We start from the raw sequence: 19,042 nt of genomic DNA on the forward strand, positions 1-19,042 counted from the left end.
GCTGGCTTGACAGCCCTGGGGCTGAAGTCCACTGTTTATATGCCGAACAGGCTGAGGCCAGGCCAGCTTCCCCCGCACACCGTCACCTGCTGACATGCTTCACACTTGCCCTGGAGGGCCCCCCTCGGGGGATGCAAGTTCTCTCTCCATGGACCACTCAGACTTAGCCTGAGGAGCTGCCATTGCCAGGAAAGAACCATTCCAATGGGATGACGAGCCACCAGTAATGCCTTGGCAGCGCACCGGAGCCTGGATTCCAACACAGAAGGGCCACCCCCAGAGACCTGGGCCTGCTGAGCAGTGGTGCAGCCAGATAGAAGGATAGCGAGAGAGAGGCTGAGGGATCAAAGACAGAGTCAAGTGCCCCAGGCAGAGGAGATCCCCCGATGTGAGCGAGACAGAGTCAGAGAGGAAGCTGGTGAAGTGCAGGTGCCAGAAGACTTACTATACTCAGACCTTATCTCCTTTGGGTCCTCTCTCGCCATCCACAGCGGGCTCTCCCTGCACAGGAGAGAAGTTAGTGTCAGAAAGCCCTGGCTCAAACCACAGACAGACAGTCACCCGGCTCTAACCATTGGACACACGCCCTCACAGAGCAGGGAACAGAATCCTGGAGCCTTGGCTCCAGACCACTCTCTCCCTACATCTCTCCTGAGTGGCAGCTGCCACCTCCTTCCCCAGTGCAGAAGTACGCAGCATTGCTGCCTCTGCTCCAAGCCCCACCATTGTTCCCACTTCGTGTTTCATTCACATTTTGTCCCATTTGCTGCTTTGTTCCCTTGAAAGTACATTGATGGTTGTGGCAACAATGATGTCACCAGGGTTGGCTGAGCTCACCGTACCACAGTGTCCGTTTCCAAACTGGGCTGAAGGGAGACCCTGGTTTGGGAAATAAGGAGCTTACGGGGTGATCCCTATAACATTATAAACAGGGATCATTTCACCCACCACTGAAATGCAGCCACCTCTGGGCCAGGGGGGCTGCTGAATATCACACAGCACATTCACAAGAGTCTATTAAGGAGAATCTCTTAGCCAACTGGAAGTACAGGAGGAATCTAGGCACGCCCTGCTCCACACAGGAGTCTGGCCAGGACACAACGGTTAAACCCACGCTTGTGTGGTAAGCACCATTAGCTCTCTGATGACCACAAAGGACCTCGAACATCCCACCTGAAACGCAGCAACAGCAGCAGCACAGCACCTCTTAGCACCATGCTGGCGCACTGGGCCAAATTCAGGGAGAGGGAAGAGTTACCAGCTCCATGTCCTGCAGCACCCTGGGAGATCTGGTGAGACAGGGGTACTGTGCGGTGCTGGGTGAAGTTGGTGATGGTGACAGACAGGGGGTCTCGTGGTTCCTTTGGGCCTTAAACTCTGACTGAGACATGGGTACAGACAGGGCTCCTCTCTCCTCCTTGGCACTAACCTTGGCTCCCTTGGGTCCTGTGGGTCCACGCTCCCCCGGAAGACCAGAGAGGCTCCCTTCCACCACATCTGCCTGGAGACACAAGAGCACAGTGAGAGGCAGCAGCCCAGGGCAAGCAACTCTGCTGCCAACAGCACTGGGAACCCTCCATGGGAATCTGGTTTCCTACAGGGCAGCTGCCAACCCCTCTCCCCACATGCCCTGGGTAAGATTCCTGTTTGTCCCCTGGAGCCACAGGAACTGCCAAACCAGATCTGACTGATGGGTCCTTCTTGCCCAGGGGCCAATGGCCAGACCCAGCTGCTTCTGAGGAAGGTACAAGAAACCCCATAATGGGCAGCTCTGGAAGAACCTACCAGCCTCTTCCAGCCCTGGGCATGGAGTGGCTGGCTGATGCTGTGAAGCAGCAGGGCTCGTACCTCCTCTATGTTCTGTACTAGATTAATAGACCTGGGTGCCCCTTAGACCCACTGGGTCTGGAACGCCCCTTTCGGGGCCACATCCAGAGTTCAGAGCTGACTGTCACTGGTGGCCTCCTCTGGGACCCATGCAGAGATGTGCTGATCCTGTTAGGCGGGTCTGAGGGAGACCAATCCTGCCAGGTCTCAGGGGTCTTCCCATGGCACTTGCTAGCTAAAAGGACAGGTCCTGGGGAAATTTGCCCCAGCTGCTGTCTCCTAGTTCAACTGGGGCTGCACAATGGCGAGGCCCCTGCTAAACAGAGTGATGTTAGTCACCTGGTTGCTGCCTGCAGTGGCTTCCCGACATCTGTGTCTGAGCTGCCTGAAGAGCAGGACCCCATGATAACACGGGACAGTAGGGACTCAAAGGCCCAAGGCCTGGGGAGGGTGGGGGTTGCATAGGAGCTGCCCTGTGTCACAATGGCTCTATCTCAGTTCTGGCCAAAGAGCGATGGACAAGGCTGTCTAGACCCAAGCATCTCCCAGGGGCAGGAGGCTGTGGGGCAGCATGGGGCACTCCCTTTCCCAACAGCTCAGCACATGGCCTTCACAGCTCTCCCGTCCCTGTCAGCCCAAGGAGCAGGGGAGTCAGGTCCTTTGCAGATGGCCCAGAGCCAAACAAGTCAAGAGTGTCATGTGCCACAACCTCCACACACCCAAACCCCTCTGGTTCCAGTGGGCAGACCTGGACAACACTGCCAGGTGGGGACTCACTCACCTTGGGTCCTGGGGGCCCTGGAGGACCCTGCACACCATCTCTGCCCTGAGACAAGACAAACAGGACATGGATCAAAGTCCCAGATGATCCCCCAGAGGGCAGAGCGGAAGCCATCCCCAGGGGGGAGACAGCCCTTCACCCACAGCTCCAGGAGAAGACAGCCCCTGTACACTGACCCTGCAGCAACACCCCAAGGGGGAAGGGTTGGGAGGAGGTGAAGGACTGTCCTTTATGCACCTCTTGGCCTGTTCTCCCCACCCTAGTTTGGGTCCAAGATCTCAGGGACCCTCCATTCTGTGCCCCACAGTCAGTGCTGGGGCCTCCTCCCTTCAGGGCCATGGGCACTGTCTCTGATCCCAGCCCTCCGAGGCTCCACCTGCTAGCCCAGAGCACAACACGGGTGGACGATGGTACTGCAGCACTGTCAAACACCTTCCCTGCTGGTGCACGTGCCAGCCAGCTGGGGGCTTCTTTGTGTGCCCTGCGGATTCCTGCTGGATTTAGGGTGGGGCTACACGAGGAGCCACTGGACTTTGAATCATCAGTAACATGCGTGGGGGGGTACAGAAGACAGAACCCCTGCCCCATGTCTTTGGAATCTAGCCCCATGGCCACAGGCTACATGCAACCGATGGCCTCTGTACCCCAATGGAATAATCCTGAGCCCCCTAAGTCAGAGGGTCAGTTTCCCCTACTGGCAATCTTGGATGCACGTGCAGGCATGGGCAGTAATAGCTGCCTCTGATCCCACAGAGATACAGATCATGGCATGTTTTCCAGCTGTGGAGAGTGCATGATATGGAAAGGTGCAGCAGGCTGCATGCCTGGCGGGTCCAGGCCTCACTCACCGGCTCTCCCCGATCGCCCTTCTCGCCCCGATCGCCCTGCAAAGCAAAGGTGGGGCCAGGTCAGCAGTGCTGTCTCAGGAGTTCGGTTCTGCTCCCTCCTCCCTTCCCCAGCAAGGGTCAGTAAATGCCACAGGAGGGCCCCAGCTGACAGCTTTCAGAGCAGTCTCACCGGGAGCCTAAGACAGGGCTAGGGGCCCTCAAGCAGCTGAGGTCCTCGCCTGGAAACCAATAGCCTGGTCACTGTGCAGCAGAGTCCTCTCAAAAGGATCCTTTCCCCCTGCACAAACTCCTCAAAAAGGCTCCTAAATCCCTGGGCTGCTCCCACCCACAGAGGCACCAGTTGAGCCTGAGAGAATAGCCATGGCAGGTAGGTGTCACCACACCCTTGGGTTTCAGGGGAGAGGGTTAGGGAGGGAAGAACCCTCCGTCCCTGTTCCATCCCCTAGCAGCTTCACGCACTGGGCCAGCTGCATAACTGGCCACCACTGACCTTCCAATCCTTGTTCCCTCTTTCCCAGGTCTCACTCACCTTCTCGCCAGGCCTGCCAGCCTCTCCAAGCTCCCCGGCCCGGCCTGGCACCCCTGGGATTCCAGGCTTGCCAGGCTCCCCTGCCTGGCCAGGTGGCCCCTCTGGACCTCGCTCTCCGATGGCACGTCCCATGGGGCCTTGAGGGCCAGCAGGGCCTTGGTCTCCTTTGTCGCCCTTGGGCCCTCTCTCTCCAGGAAAGCCCATCACACCCTGAAAGAAACACACCACAACTCAGCTAGTCCCAGGACTGGCGCCAGCAGGTGAGATGAAATGATGGGGAAGCTCATGGTCTGGGAATGGATGGACAGCACTGGAGATGGAGTGCTGCTAGTGGATAGACAGGCTTCCTTCATGTGTTGCCCCGTCAACGGGTTTCAGCCCTGGCTTGGAGGGAGCCCTTTGGGGCCAGCGGGGAGTTCAGTCTCTAGCCAGCAAGAGGCTAAGTCCGGGCTGGCTGCCAGTGGAGCACTGGGCACAGGAGGCAGGAAAGTCTCGCTCAGTCTTGGGCAGCACCAACAGGCTAGGGTTGCACTTTCTAATGGAGTGTGATGGCAGGACTGTGCATGGGGAGACAAGGGTTAACCAGCAGGGCCCAGAAGCAGCATGAAGCAGATCTATGAAGTGGCTGGAACTGGAAAGCCCCAGTGAGGGAGGCAGCTCCCCAGAGGAGATGCTGCTGAGATTCATTGTATCTCTGAACTCTGAGGCAGAGAGAACCAGGGAGCCATCGGGATTTCCGGCCCCCTCCCCCCAATCTTCCCCAGGAGACAGGGGACTCCAAAGCCATGTGTGCGAGAGTCCTGAGGAGAAGGGGCTAGGGACTCAACATGTCTCCTCTCCCGAGGAAAGAAGGAACCTGAGGAGCTGTTTGCTTGGCCCTGTCCACCGAGGGACTCAGAGAGGCTTGATTTAACCCAGGCCTGAAGTGGGGCCCATTGGGACCAGGTACAGAGCAACCCCTAACAAGGGCAGTGTTTTATTTCCCTGGGTGCTCGCTGAAGGATCCCTTGCCCACAAGGGGCAGCAGAGGAACTCACCACCTCCCCTCTGTACCTGCCCCAACCCTCTGTTGGTGGCTCCATCTTACCTCTTTGCCTGGAGGTCCCCTCTCCCCTGAGTCTCCCCTGTCGCCTTTTTGGCCTCTCCGGCGGTCAGGGTAGGGCAGGAATGGATCAGTGCTCCCATCATAGGCTCCAGTGATCTCTCTGAGCGAGGCAATCTGAGAGAGACAGAGCGCGGTAATCACCACAGAGGGCAAAGGAGGGAAGTCCCAGACCGTGGGTTGGGGGAGGGATAATCTATCCAGGCTCTGCGGCCCCTGACAGAGGGACAACCGGCAGAGTCCATACAGCCCTGAGCAAGTGCTTCTCGATCCCACCACTGCACAAGAACAGGGTCCCCGATGAATACAGACAAACATGCTGGGATCCCATGATTTGTTGGGGGAAGATCAGTGGCAGGGACAGAGAATGGTAGGTCTGACCTTCACACTTGGATAACTTCTCCCCCTGGCACACATGGGAACGATACCATCATAACACCCTGCATCCATGGCCTACCACTGCCAAAAGCCTGCCACCAACAGAACTGTTGGGATACCAGGCAGATGCCGGCCAGAGCCCCTGGTCTTCCCCATCACTACCCCATGGCCCAGTGGCTGGGGACCCTAGGCTTTCACTCCCTCACCCCTCCCCAGGTGCACCAGCCAGTATCCCAACCTTCCTCACATCACATGCTCGATGGCTCTGGCTTCTCTCTCGGTTGTGCACTCACCAGGCCCTGGTCTCCTCCACCCATGAGCCTATTGGCCAGGGCTCTGGCATCCCCCCTACATCTCAGTCTCCCCTTGTTCCTCACCCACCCTGACCAGGCTCAGGCCTCCCTCCTGCTGGTTTCCCAATGGCCAGGGACAGTGTCCCCACCCCAAGTCCCGTGTTTCCCCTCCCCCTTTACAGATGCCCTGTGAGCAGAGCTGGCTGTTGCTTTGCTTCCTACCTTAATCCCATAGGCTTCCAGAGCACGTTCAACGTTCTACGAACAGCAAGGGAAAGACAATGAGAACAAAAAGAGGGGCAGCCCCCAGACAGGGTTGCTGAGGCATAACCCCAACCCCCAACACTGCCAGCTCTGAGACCCCAGGGCCTTAACCCTCCCCACATCTGCCAGGGCTGAACTGGTTCCACCAGCAGATGCCCAGGTTATTTTGCGGGTGTAAGTAGCTCCCCCACTCTGAGATGGAAGGGACTGGCCCCACACAGTGACTTACCGAGACCGTCCCGGGCTCACCACGCTGTCCAGGATCCCCGGGTCTGCCCTAGTCACCATGAGAAGAAGCAGAATGACACCAGATTAGAACAGTTCTGCTCACTGCCCACCTGGCCATGTCACACAGAAACCCCTGGGAAGGAAGCAGCAGGAGTTGGGGGCCTGACCTAGTGAATGCGGGGGAGAGAGAATCCTCCCCATCTGGGAGGACAGGCCTGAGATCTCACCCATCAGTTAGTGCGATGACGCCGTTCACAGGTCACTACTGCGCTCTCCCTGGGACTGCAGGTCTTACACAGGCCCCGATCAACTGCCTTTGTAAAATACCCAATCACTTGCATTAACTCTTCATACCTTGCATACCCTTCATACTTGCTGCAACCAGAGTCTGCTAATTCTGCAGCAGTGTCACACTCAGAAAGCGAGTGCTTGCCTGAACTACCCAGGGGACTGGATTAGCCCATCAGCTAGAGGGAAGACGCAGTAGTGACTTCTACCCCAGGGACACATGGGAGCCCACAGCACGTTGGGTTAGCTATTTGGATATCAAAATCCATTTTACACTGCCTCCATTTTCACTGGGCTGCAGGCATTTGTATTAACGCAGAACCACCTAAGCGAAGCCGTCGGGGAAGTTGGAGGTTGGGACATCTGAGGCGGTTAGCACCGTAGGAGGTGGTTTGGAATTGTGAAATAGCAAGAGCTTCAGACAGATTTTGCTGCTAAAATGATCCGCAGGGAAAGAGATACTATGCTGCTATTAAATTGACCTCATTAAGTTCCAGAGTTAAACACAGGATCGAGATGAGTGGGGCAGAGTTCTTTCAGGCTGGCATTGCTGCATCGGCTATGCTCGGGTCACACTCCCAAGCATTTCTTCACAGCCACCGGGGCTAGGAGAAGGCTCCCTTGGCAATGAGAATGAACATGCAGGGCACTGTTCTGCTGCAGGGGTGGACTCAGCAGGCCTATCATCACCCTGTTCTTCCTGCTCCCAAGTGGCAGTGACTGGCAAGGGTCTATTTATCTCAGCTGATGGAGCTGCTCCAGAGTCCCAGAGCTGCATTCAGAGGGGATACAGAGGGGCTGACCAAGCTCTGGGTTCCCCCGCACACACCCCAAAGGGCATTGCATTGTGGGGAGGGGAGGACTCAGCGCTGGTGGATCACCCCAGGCAGTGCTGGGTATTCACCTGTTCTCCTTTGGATCCAGCCTCTCCTCGGTCGCCCTGAAACAGAACAAGAGGAGTCAGGATCCCCTCCAGCCCTGCGAGGGGAGAGTAAAGCCCCAGAGGAAGAGTTGAGCCCCGCCTCCTCTGGAAGAGCCCCCGCTTAGGCCTAGGCTGAAGTAATACAGCTTGGGGAGGGCCCTGGGGAGGAACAGTTCCAAGGTGCTGGGGGAAGGGCAGATACCCAAGTTCCCTCCCCAGACAGGTGGGTGAACACACGAACTAGTGCTCCACCCCCAGCTAGCCCAGCACATGGGCTCTGCAGTCTCAGAGAACTTCCACCTGGAACCAAGTCTGGGCCAGACACGCTGGGAACCCCCACTGGCCTACTGCAAAGCCTATGGCACCCCAGAGAATGTGGGCAGAGCTCCCTTACCATTCACACCTGGGCCCCACTGCTCTCCACGCAGGAGAGCACCTTAGTCCCTCCTAGCCCCCAGCTTCTCCAAAGAAGACAGCTCACAGGAGGACACTAAGCCACACCCACCAGCTGGACACAGTGGGAAAGGGGCTCAGGGAACTCACAGGATTAACCCTTGAGGGCCCAGAAGTTTGTGCTCTGGCACAGCAAGCCAGCCTCTCTCCAAGTGGGGTCTGCGAGGAGAGGCTGTTCTGCTCTGTTCGTTTTCCAGTGGCCTGATGGGGGCTGGGAAAACACTCACCTTTTGTCCGGCCACCCCGGCGAGGCCTGGAGCACCCTGGAAGGAATAGAAGAAATGTGAGCAGACCCTGGACCTGCAAGTAGCGGGAGAGAGCAGCTTCACTGCCAATGGGTGGGGTCCGCAGGCACTCCCAGGGCTGGGGAGAGGAGGCCACGCAGCTTGGGGTGTCTGTGAGCACTGAGACTGGGAGGAGGAGCCCACTCAAGCTGGGGTACTTTCCCTGCCCCGGGGTCTGCCCCCTGAGGCAGGAAGCAGGCTGTATGGTCAGCAGTCCAATCCCAAGTGGTCCTGCATGGCTGGAAGGAGCTTGTAGCTGCAGCTGGAGAGGAATAGGATTTCCCCAGGCAATCAGAGAGGGACCCAGGGTATCCATGCCATGGCACAATGAGCCACTACTCTGCTGTCCAGACCCTGGCAGCTCTGGACTTGGCCAGGTCTGTACTCCAAGCTCAGCCATGGGCATGTCATCTAGTGGCTAGAGCAGGGTCTGGGAGACAGGAGTCCTAGGCTCTGAGCTCAGTGTGATTTTGGGCCAGTCTCCTCTTCTCTCTCTGTCTCTCCACTCCCCCAGCTAGTGTAAACAGCACTAGTGCTCTCCCCATCCCCAGTTCCCATGCAGACTATGGGGCTCCATTCCCAAATGACCATGGGCACAGCAAGCCATGTAAAGCAGCTGGTATTAGGAGTATTATTCTGGAGGTTACACACCTGGCCTGGGGGTCCAACCTGCCCAGGTACACCGGGGACACCAGGAGGTCCCAAGGGGCCTGGTGCCCCGCGGTCTCCTCGCTCGCCCTTGGGGCCTTCTTGACCCTGCCAAAGAAGAACAGACGCATCACCATCTGGTGCTGTTCCCCCTTGCCATCACCCCACAATCCTCCTTACCCTCACCCCCTCTCAGCTGGGAGGGCTACAGAGAGGTACTACAGCCAGATGACTGCTGAAAAGCCTGTCACTGTCGAAGAGTGCCAGCAACCTGGGGTGACAGCAGAAGGCATGTACCTCCCCCTGGCACTATCACCACTTGCTGTGGGTGGGGGCACCAACTGGGAGCAGGCCAGCATCTTTTAGTGACCCTTTAATGGACGTGCCAAAAAAGGAGCCCAAGAAACAACTAGGGCCTGTAAGCAATGGAGTCACTGAGGCCCCAGTCCCACCCTGATCCACTCCCACCCATCAGCATCTCATTAGCCAGAGCTGGAGCCCCCTCTGCCCTTTCCAGCTCAGCAGAGCCTGACATCTAAACCCAAGCCTCTATAAGCCGGGGAGCACAGGCCAGAAGGCGCAGCTCCCCTCATACAGTGTGTGGTGGGGGGAGGCCTGAGGACGCTGCCTGCACTCCCCTCCCCTGCCTGTGGGTATAGGTCCTGATGCACTGGATCACTACCGACCACCCCTGCCTGCCTATGGGCAGCAAGCTGGGGAGACCCATCAGAGTTGCCCCCAGGTTTGCTAGATGGGGTCTCTGCCACTGGCACCATCCAGACGGTGCAGCCCCCAGTGTGATGGATTATCGGAGCAGAGAGAAGGCCTAACTGACTGTGTAGGCAGCACACGGAAGAGTCACATGTGGAGCCACCAAACACAGACAGACCCTGCGCCAAGCCCCTAGGCTGGGGGGCAATTTGTGACTGAGGTAAATCCAGGGCAGGTAGAGGAAAGGAGACGGGGGAAAATCATAGGTACTTACGTCTCTGCCAGGGGCTCCAGCTTCTCCTTTGTCCCCCTAATCAGGAAAAGCCAAGAGAAAATGGCTATCTTACAGCCTCATTCCATTTCCAAATGAGACAGTCAAAGGGACTCAGGTAGGGCCCAGCCACTGCGTCCGCCTGCCCTGCCCCCACTGGGGCAGGAACCCTCGCCCAGAGCCTGGGTCTGTCTTCCCAATGGCCCCTCCCCTGTAGCCAGCAAGGTCTGAGACTGCTACTTAGTGGGGAGGAAGTAACATCAGGCCTGACCTCACCCACCCCTCCTGCTGGGTAAGCAAAGCTGGAGCAGCCCGGAGCTGCATGTTGGCACCAGGAGGAAATGCATGGTGAGAGGTGCCTGGCAGAGACAATGGAGCAGCAGGAGAGTCTGTCACCCAGGGGAACCCCACCTGCTAGGCCGCTCGCAGGCCTGCCTAGCAAAGGGGGCTGGCTAGTCCAGGGGAGAGGGGCCCTTGAGCTCATTACCTTCCTCCCATCTTCTCCTGGAGTCCCATCTTCTCCCTAGGAGGATAGAAACCATTAGTCAAAGCCCTGTTCCACACAGGCCCTGCACACTAGGGGGCTGGGCCCTGGGCAGGTGTGGGGAGAGAGCCCAGATCAGACTGTCACCTCCACACTGGGGAGCACAATACATCGCCTTGGGTCCCCCAGCCCTCCTGACATCCGCCATACAGTCCTCAGATGAGCCAGGCTCCCTCAGGGCTAGTGGAGCTGAGGAATGGCGGGCAGCAGGGAGATGGCAGACTCTGGCCCTGGTGGTTACCCATTGCACACTGGGTGCCCCACATGGGAGGGTTGGGGAGAACCCACACTCTGGGCTTGGGAAGCCCTTTGTTATGCCCCTTTGACAACCCATCAGTGGAAGGTCCTGGCAAGCTGAGGATCTGTTACAGGGGTTGCCAATATTTGGTCTGTCGGGGCGGGGGGCGCAGCGGCACCAGAGTCTGATAAGGAGCCCTCTGCCTGCGTTCAGTACGGTCTCAAGGACGCTATAGCTTTACAGGCAGCAGTCTCTTCCTCTGTCCCCACACCATTGCCAGCGCAGCTCCCTCTCGCCTGGGCAGGTCCTTGCATCTCAGGCCTAGAGACCCTGCCCACCACAGCCAGGAGCTGCCCTTCTCCAGCAGAGGCTGGCTCCTTTACTCACGTTCTTCCCATTCAGACCGGGTTTGCCATCGTCTCCGGGTTTGCCCTTGAAGGAAGCACAGGCTGTTAGGAGAGTGAGGGGCCTTCCCCGTGCCTGAGACAGCAGCAGACTCCTCTGCAGGCCCCCTCTGGGCTCACCCTGACCGGCAGTGTGGCTGGAGTCCAATGCTGTCATACCACAGGGCAGCAGCTCCTAGAGGAGGCTGGGTCAGGATACCTGCCCCCGCTGTGAGCCCTGCCCAGAGAGTGATTAGCTGGGGCATGACAGCTGACTGGAGAGAGCCAGACCCAGGGTAATAGCATGGGCTGAGCTGTCAGAGCAACCAGCCAAACAGGGCTGCTGGGAGCTAAGGGCTGCCGGGAGCTAAGGGCTGCCCTAAACCCTCCTGAGAGATCAAAGTTCTGGGCAAGCAGCCCCAGGCCCAAGCAGGCCTCACATCAGACTTGGGTCAGGCTGCTCAGGGCAAAATGATGGGCCAACAGGGCAGCATGAGTCCTGGGAACAGGCCTCCCAGAGCATGTGGGACATGGTGTGGAGCAGGGTCACACCCCTCAGGTCAGGCGCATAAGGGTGAGTGGAGACCATGGATGAGAGGCAGCTGGAGAGCAGGAGTGACCTCATAAGGAAGCCCCTGGTAGGGAGGCAAGGCAGGTAGTGGGTTATCTGGAGCCCTGCCAGTGCAGGGCGACACCAGAGAAGATGTAGGGAACAGCCGGCAGGGATGGCCCACAACAGTCAACCAAACTACTTACAGCCAAGCCTGGTGGTCCTGGGGGGCCGATGGCTCCTGGGGCACCTTGCTCCCCTCGTAGGCCTGGCAGCCCCTGCAACAATAAAAGATCAGGTGAGAGGCAGATCCCAGCTGGGTCACAGGCAGACACGAGGGGCAGCAGCTCAACAACAAAGGGAGAGGAGGACTCGTGATTGCAGGGGTAAGCAGTGCCCTCAGGCCAGGGACTCTGCAGGGTCAGATGGCCCCCGGGACAGCTCCATCATGCTCAGGATTTCAACACACATCTCCAGGCCTTGGGCCCGCAGGGTAAAGCATCAGTTGCTGGTCAGAGGAAGGATACTGGAATGGATGGACCCCTGTGACAGGGAGGTGGGGCACAGAGCTAGCTGAACCAGTGCTTTGCTCTGGTGACTCCTGGGCCCATTGCTGCAGTGTTATTCAGATACTGGCCTCGTGCATGAGACTTCGGGGTGCCCCAGGGAAAGCGGAGAAGCCCCCTGCCTTGTGTGACCCACCACCCCTCAGAATCAGGAGCTCCATACTTACATCTCGGCCAGGATCACCCTGCTTGCCTGGGTCACCCTAGAAAAACAAGAGAACATGGCCATGATCATTGGGGCTGGGCTCAGGCCTGTCAGGGTACTGCCGGGGGGCTCCAGAGAGGCCTGGCTCATTTCACGGCATGAAAGCAGGAGAGGTCACCACCACACAGGCACCTCTGCTAATAGGGCCCCTAGACTCACTGGAAGGGAGCAGCAGCCACCCAGGGAAACCCAGCAGCACCCCTGAGCTAGCCCGGCAGCAGGCACTCAGGGGGCACAGACACAAATGAGCCCAGAGCACCACACGGCTCAGCGACACAGACCCTCCCTCTAGGCACAGACTCAAATCCAGCTCCGGCTCCATGGGCTCTGTGGCTGAAGTGAACGAGCTGATGGTCTCCATCCAGGTCCTCAAGGACAGGTGCCTGCACTACTGAGCCACCATCACAGCTGGCACTAACTGGTGCCGTTATTGGCATCTCAGCAGAGAGGCCAAGGATTGGGTGGGTCACCCTAGAGACTGCACTTCCCTCCCACCCTGGGGGTGTTACTCCAGGGGGCGCTGGCACGGCTGGGGCAGCTGTCAGCCTGTATGCGGAGAGCCCCACATGGCCCTGCTAGGCAAAGCCTTCTCCTGCCTTCCTACCACAACCCTCCATATTGAGGCAGCTCCTTCAGCTACAGCGGGGGTCCTGGAGCCTGGGGAAGGGGTCTCCTGGGCACCTGCACAAGCTGCTGTCATGTGGCAATGCTATCAGGGGCAGGTCACGCTGCCAGGGGCATGTTACATGGCTAGCGGGACCTGGCGATACACCAATACTCCAGTTAGTGGCTCTCCTTGCAGGGAGCAGAGCCTCTCCTAGGCCCCTCTGAGGAGCAGCCTCACTCAAGAAGGATGGGACCCCCAGCCAGGCCACACTTACCCTTTGCCCCGCGGGGCCCATTTGCCCAGGTTTGCCATCCAACCCGTTCCGGCCATCCAGCCCCGGAGGGCCTCGGTCTCCCTGAAAGAGAACCAGGCAGTGACAGCTTCGCCCCGAGGCGCCCCCGTTCCGACCTCCCCCGAGAGTCCACCAGTGGGGCCGGGAGAACAGATGGTGCAGCACCGGATGCAGTGGAAGTAAGGACCTTCCAGCAACAGTGCTGCAGGCCAGCCCTTCGGCCCCCAAGCTGGATGCCCCCTCCCTGCCCCCTGCAGATGGGCATGCTGCACTCTGCACCCCTCACCCGGGACTGCGAGCACAGGCCAAGCAGCAGGGATGTATCCCTCCTCCCCCACGAAGAAGGCAAAGAGGCCCTGCCGGCTGCAGGTCCTGGCGAGAGCTCCACTTATAGACATGATACGGCCCAATGGGGCCCCTCCAACACACCCCAGCTCCACCCTCCCGCCCACCCCATGCTGGGCCCAGGCAGACCTGGCATGTCTCGTGGAAGTGAGGCTCTTACCTTGTCTCCTGATTGGCCTCGGTCTCCAGGGTCACCCTGAAGGGTACGAAACAGAAGAGAACATGGCTGGTCACAAGGTGAGGGGCAGAGCCAGCCAAAGCTCCCCAGCACCTGGGTGGGGAGCAGGAAGTGCTGCATCCCTCCAGAGCAGCAGAGAGGAAAGGGAACAGGGACTCACCCGAGCTCCGGGGGGGCCTCTGGGGCCTTCGATCCCCTGCAAGAGGAAGGAGATGGTTCTGCTCCAGGAGTGTCAGGAGGAGATGGCTGGGGCCCACTTTCCCCCATATATTCATCACCCTGCCCCTCACCACGTGAATACCTGAGAGATGACCCAGTTCTCTGTGCAGGCTCTCCCCACATGCACACGCTCCCCAGAGGTACCAGCCCCCAGCATGCTCCCTTCTTATGTGCACCTATGCCCCAAACCCAGAGCTACAGACTCCCCAACCCCTGCAATACACCCCCCTCCCAATGCAGCCTCCCCACGCTCACTGCTCCCCTGGCAGGCATTCCCCACCCCCCACATGGGCATCCCTTCCCAGCGAGACAGCCGCCCTTATTCTGTGCTCCCAGGAGCTACTCCCAGACCCTCAGCTCCCTCTGCTACACCCCCCTCCCTCCCTTAGAGCTCTGCTTGCAGAGACTTTCAACCCAAGGGCATTTCAGTTCCAAGCGGCACCTCCTGAGACAGATACTCCCAGGCACTAGCACCTACCCTCTCTCCAGGCAGGCCAGGTACCCCGGCCTCGCCCTTCGCACCCTTCATCCCATCCTCTCCAGGGTCCCCTGGCTCCCCCTGAAATGGAAACAGCCAATCAGAACAGATTAGACACAGGACCACTGACGTTCAGTGTTTTCAGGCAGGTGGACCAGCTCTGTCGCTCCCCTGGAACCAGATTGTGATGTATCCTCCTCCAGGTGCACCCCCAGAGCCTAAGCCCAAGTGAGCCATGCCCCTGCCAGGCAGGGAGGGAACAGTTCCACTCCAGGACAGTCTCTCTGCAGGGCAGGTGTGGTCCATGCTGCAGAGTCCTGAGCGGTATCAGAACACACAGAGTGCTAGGCTACAGCCCAGCCTCAGGCCTAGGGCCCTCAGCTGGGCTGTCCCACTCCTGCAGAGAGAGGGCAGCTCCACCGCACTCATCCTACGGCAGCCCTCAGGAGATGATAGCAGCGTTACCTTCTCGCCTCTCTCTCCAGTTCCTCCTACAGCTCCCGAATCGACCTGTGGGGAAGAGAGAGGGGTCACATGCTATGGGGCCCAGGGCACAAACCCAACACAACCAGGGCAGGGACAAAGAAATGCTGAGCTTACAATTCGTCCTGGGGGTCCAGGCAGCCCCTGCAGAGAAGAAGAGAGAGCCCAGCATTAATGGAGGCCTCCAGGACATCTTCACAGACAGCCCAAGACACAGCAGCACCCCGTGGGGGCAGGGGGAAAGCTCTGCAGTGCTCCAAACCACCTTAGACATACAAGAGCTAAATAAGAGCTTTGGGAGCCCCCACCCAGCATGGAGCCTGAATGGAGCCCAAGCTCCACATCTTGCCCTGAATCAAGAAGCTGCACTGGGGGGTTCTCATAGCCAGGACCAGCTGCTAAGGGGTGGCAACTGGTGCAAGCTTCTCCACGCTGCCCCCTTGCCCTGACCTGGCCCATCTCTGGGGACCAGCTAGCCTTTGGGTACTCTGCTGAGACCGCCCATTAGAGACTGGGCGAGACATCAGGCTTAGCACATCAACTTAGCTGCCAGCACTGCTAGCCTGGGCTGGCTCTAAACCAGACACCTGGAAGGGAAAGATCATCAAACCCAGGTGCCATCGCCTGAGCTTGGGATACTTGTGCAGGGTCTGGGCGAGCATGAGGGAGGACACGCGCAGGCCCGGGCAGCACCACACAGACCAGGGCAAATCAGTAAGTGTACAAGTAAGCCTGTGTCTTCGTGGGGTGAGCGTGCAAAAGGAGCAGGGGTGTGTGCACGGAGCATGCAATGGACACCCTGAGCCTGCAGTGGCTCCTCTCAGAGGATGGCAATCCCCCTACATGCCTGGATTTCCATTGTGTGTGGGTCATGGTGGTGCTCCTGTGCCCTGTTTGCAGCCCTCTAGGTGTGACACTGGGAGCCCTAGCTTCACCCTACTGCAGTGCCCCAAGGAGAAGGGTCTGTGTGGGGGTGGAGCACCCCCAAGCTGAGCACTAAACGTTTCATTCCAAGCGTGGCAGAAGGGGGTGCAGCTACTCACCGGTTCCCCGCGGTCGCCCTTGGCCCCTGGTACTCCAGGACTGCCCTGCAAGGAGAGAAGGGACACAGTGAGGGGAGGGGAGAGTCAGGCAACCGGCTGCTGGGAAAGGAGGAGGTGGGCTGCAAGTTGGGAACTTACATTTCTGCCATCATCGCCTGGGTCTCCCTGGTCACCCTTCTCGCCGGGGAGGCCACGGTTTCCTGGTAGGCCCTGGTGGAGAGAAAGCAGGTGAGGCAGCAGGTCCAGAGCACTATGGTGACCCCCACGCTGGAGTGAGAGGCTGTGGAGCCCAGACCCAAGGAACAGGGCTGGGGAGGAGCAGGGGCGCTCAGGTCTCAGCAGTTAAGGAGCAGGGGCCAGGCAGAGGCCCCTCCAAGAGGCCCATGGGACACGCAGCGATGGTGCTGCTGCCCCTACAGAGGCTGGAATTCACCAGGCTCCCCAAGAGTGGAGGGTACCCAGCAGCCGGGGCGGGGACAAACTCCACTGTAACATCATTCCCCCAGGCTGTGCCTTCTGGAGTTCACCCCAGCCAGTATCTCGGCTGCTGTCTCACCCCCAGGCAGCACACAGGGCTCAGCTGGGCCCTTTCTGCAGCTCCCCACTCACATGAGCTCGGGGAGCATGAAAGCATGGAGTCCCATGGAGGGGCAGCATTTTGTCCATCCCCATGTCCCCACTTGATCCCAGCAACCCTGGCCCCTGGGGGAGCCCACATGCAGGCCTCCCATGATCTCTTCCTCCCTTCCACCCCACGGGATACACCCCTCACAGCCCCCTCACTTACCCGGGGGCCCCGGTCTCCAGGTTTGCCGGGCTGACCCGGCTCTCCCTGAGAGGGAAAGAGAGGGAAGTAAGCGAATGGTGGGAAAAGCCAAGTGTGGCCAAGCAGGGGAGGGGCATTGCCACAAAGCGACAGACTGATCACTTACCAGGGTCCCCTCATCACCCTTCTCACCACGTTCACCCTGCAGCACACACAAGAGAAAAAAGAGTTACCAGTAATCTTCCCTGACCAACAAAACAGAGTCACCCACTCAGTGCACCCTGTGTGCAAACCCAGCACCCTAAATACCTCCATATGCACAAGCCCCCGTCTCCCTGGAACATGCTTCCACTCCACACAGTCTCTGCCATCATCCTCAACACATCTCTACTCGCTACACCCCCAGGAACACGCCTCCCCTCGATACACCGCCAGGACCACTCCTCCACTCCACACAGCCCCACCATCACCATGAACACATCTCTACTCGCTACACCCCCAGGAATACACCTCCACTCCACACAGCCCCCACCATCACCCCAAACACTCCTCCACTCGGCACACTCCTCCACACCACACAGCCTCCTCCCCAGGCATATGCCTCCACATAACCCCACCCGCACCAGCCCCTCAAACTAACCTTCACCGGATACACCTCCACTGCACACAGCCCCCTCAAATACCTCTTGGATCCCCTGTTAAAAATAGCCTGTTGATGTTGTCATGACAATCTGGCACAGGGTCTCCATGGAAACTCCACCATGTTGTATAATCACTGTGGCCAGAAACAGGCTCTCCACCAGCAGGAACTGTCTGAGGCAACAGTCAGAACTGTAGACCCAAGAGCCCCATCTGCCTGCTCATGGGCACCCTGGAATGCACCCAGGTCATGCCCTCCTCATCCAGAGCACCTCTACATTACCTCCTTCCCTCGCAGGCCCATCTGCCCTGGAGCTCCTGGTCTCCCCAGCTCCCCCTTCTCACCGGGTTCCCCTGGGTCACCCTGGACAAGAGAAAAATCACAGCAGAGAGAGGAGAGGCTGAGTCAATGTACAGCCAGTTAGTTACAACCCAGCACCCAGCTAAGAGAGCCCCAACCCACAGCACCCATGTGAACAGTGTAGAACAAGAGGAGCCCACCAACACACCCCACAGTAACCAGTGAGCCCCCCCGCCACATAAACAGTGAATGCCCAGAGGCACCTTCCCTCCCCCTCATACAACACAACACCCACACATGCAGGGCAGGGCAGGGCGAGCCCCCCCCGCAACACAGCATCCATGCAAATGGGGCAAGAAGCAAGGAACCCCTCCTCCCATAGGACAGCACCTGCGGAGAGGAGCCCAGCGCACACACACAACCCAGCTCTCAGGGCAGCCAGGCAGAGGAGCCCTCCCCGCACCCCCCATCACCCCACAGAGCCATTACCTTTGGGCCACTCTTGCCAGTGAGGCCGACAATCCCCTGGTTGTCCGGAAAGAGAGAGGCTGTTATTGGTGACCTGGCTGCCTGCAGGGTCTGTGCAGCCCCCACTGGATGTGGTCTCAGGGGAGGCTGTGGGACACGGAGCAGAACTCGCGGGGCCTTGGGGACTGCTCCTGGGCCTTTCCATAGAGCCCTTCTTGCACATGGGTGGTGGGGGTGCGAGTCCCCAAATCCCTCCCCCACCCAGAGTGCAGGTGAACCAGGGCCCCACACCTGTGCAGAGATGGGCTCCCACCTGTTCTTACACCAGCCACTTTCATATTTACCAGTGGCTCTCTAGCCCTTTACCCACCACTTTGAGGGAGAGAGGGGCACAGCCCTGGGCTGATCGATGCCACCCCAGCAACCCTGGCCCGAAGGATAGAGACCAAGCAACTCCCTCCTCACAGAGAGCTTTGAGTCAGACATAATCCCAGGGACAGAGACGAGTGGGAGCATGGCCCCATGGCCCTGATGGCACCTGGCCCAGGATGCAGGGCACAGCCAGCTGTGGGATGCCAGCCACAAAGCAGGCAGGCAAGACTCACCCTGTCGCCCTGTTCTCCTTTGGGGCCAGGTGGGCCAGGGACACTGAATCCAGGGGGACCCTGAAACAAAAAGAAAAGCAGGTCAGAGCAAGGCAGGCAGGACAAGCCCTTTCCAGGCTCCTCACCTGGCCAAGCTGTGGTTCTCTCTGCGTCCCCCCAGCGATGTTACACCCAGAGAGGATGGTGTAGCCTGGCCTGCCCTCAGGGAGAGATGGATTCCAGCTCCCAGAGCACGGAGCTACACAGGCATGTTGGGGAGCCCCAAGCACAGGCCCAGATTTCAGACTCACCTCTGAAGAGCCTCT

At 59.0% G+C, this 19,042-nt stretch overlaps 1 protein-coding gene across 4 annotated transcripts in view; it reads right to left on the reverse strand.

Moving 5' to 3' along the window:
• Positions 1-19,042, reverse strand: part of COL7A1 (collagen type VII alpha 1 chain) — a 119,775-nt gene that overhangs the window by 39,137 nt on the left and 61,596 nt on the right. For all 4 annotated transcript variants that reach the window (XM_043551663.1, XM_043551664.1, XM_043551665.1 and 1 more), the window contains 29 exons: positions 18,738-18,797; positions 18,154-18,189; positions 17,647-17,727; positions 16,891-16,926; positions 16,746-16,790; positions 16,097-16,168; positions 15,959-16,003; positions 15,033-15,059; positions 14,898-14,942; positions 14,433-14,513; positions 13,896-13,931; positions 13,718-13,753; positions 13,195-13,275; positions 12,276-12,311; positions 11,749-11,820; positions 10,997-11,041; positions 10,315-10,350; positions 9,831-9,866; positions 8,849-8,953; positions 8,141-8,176; positions 7,443-7,478; positions 6,252-6,299; positions 5,981-6,016; positions 5,073-5,204; positions 3,986-4,195; positions 3,457-3,492; positions 2,609-2,653; positions 1,430-1,501; positions 457-501 (listed from right to left, as the gene is read on the reverse strand). In XM_043551663.1, the coding sequence (XP_043407598.1) occupies positions 457-501; positions 1,430-1,501; positions 2,609-2,653; positions 3,457-3,492; positions 3,986-4,195; positions 5,073-5,204; positions 5,981-6,016; positions 6,252-6,299; positions 7,443-7,478; positions 8,141-8,176; positions 8,849-8,953; positions 9,831-9,866; positions 10,315-10,350; positions 10,997-11,041; positions 11,749-11,820; positions 12,276-12,311; positions 13,195-13,275; positions 13,718-13,753; positions 13,896-13,931; positions 14,433-14,513; positions 14,898-14,942; positions 15,033-15,059; positions 15,959-16,003; positions 16,097-16,168; positions 16,746-16,790; positions 16,891-16,926; positions 17,647-17,727; positions 18,154-18,189; positions 18,738-18,797 (1,707 nt within the window). The remainder of the gene's footprint in view (positions 1-456; positions 502-1,429; positions 1,502-2,608; positions 2,654-3,456; positions 3,493-3,985; positions 4,196-5,072; positions 5,205-5,980; positions 6,017-6,251; positions 6,300-7,442; positions 7,479-8,140; positions 8,177-8,848; positions 8,954-9,830; positions 9,867-10,314; positions 10,351-10,996; positions 11,042-11,748; positions 11,821-12,275; positions 12,312-13,194; positions 13,276-13,717; positions 13,754-13,895; positions 13,932-14,432; positions 14,514-14,897; positions 14,943-15,032; positions 15,060-15,958; positions 16,004-16,096; positions 16,169-16,745; positions 16,791-16,890; positions 16,927-17,646; positions 17,728-18,153; positions 18,190-18,737; positions 18,798-19,042) is intronic.

Source organism: Chelonia mydas, chromosome 7, assembly GCF_015237465.2.
Source record: "Chelonia mydas isolate rCheMyd1 chromosome 7, rCheMyd1.pri.v2, whole genome shotgun sequence".
Taxonomy (NCBI): Eukaryota; Metazoa; Chordata; order Testudines; family Cheloniidae; genus Chelonia; species Chelonia mydas.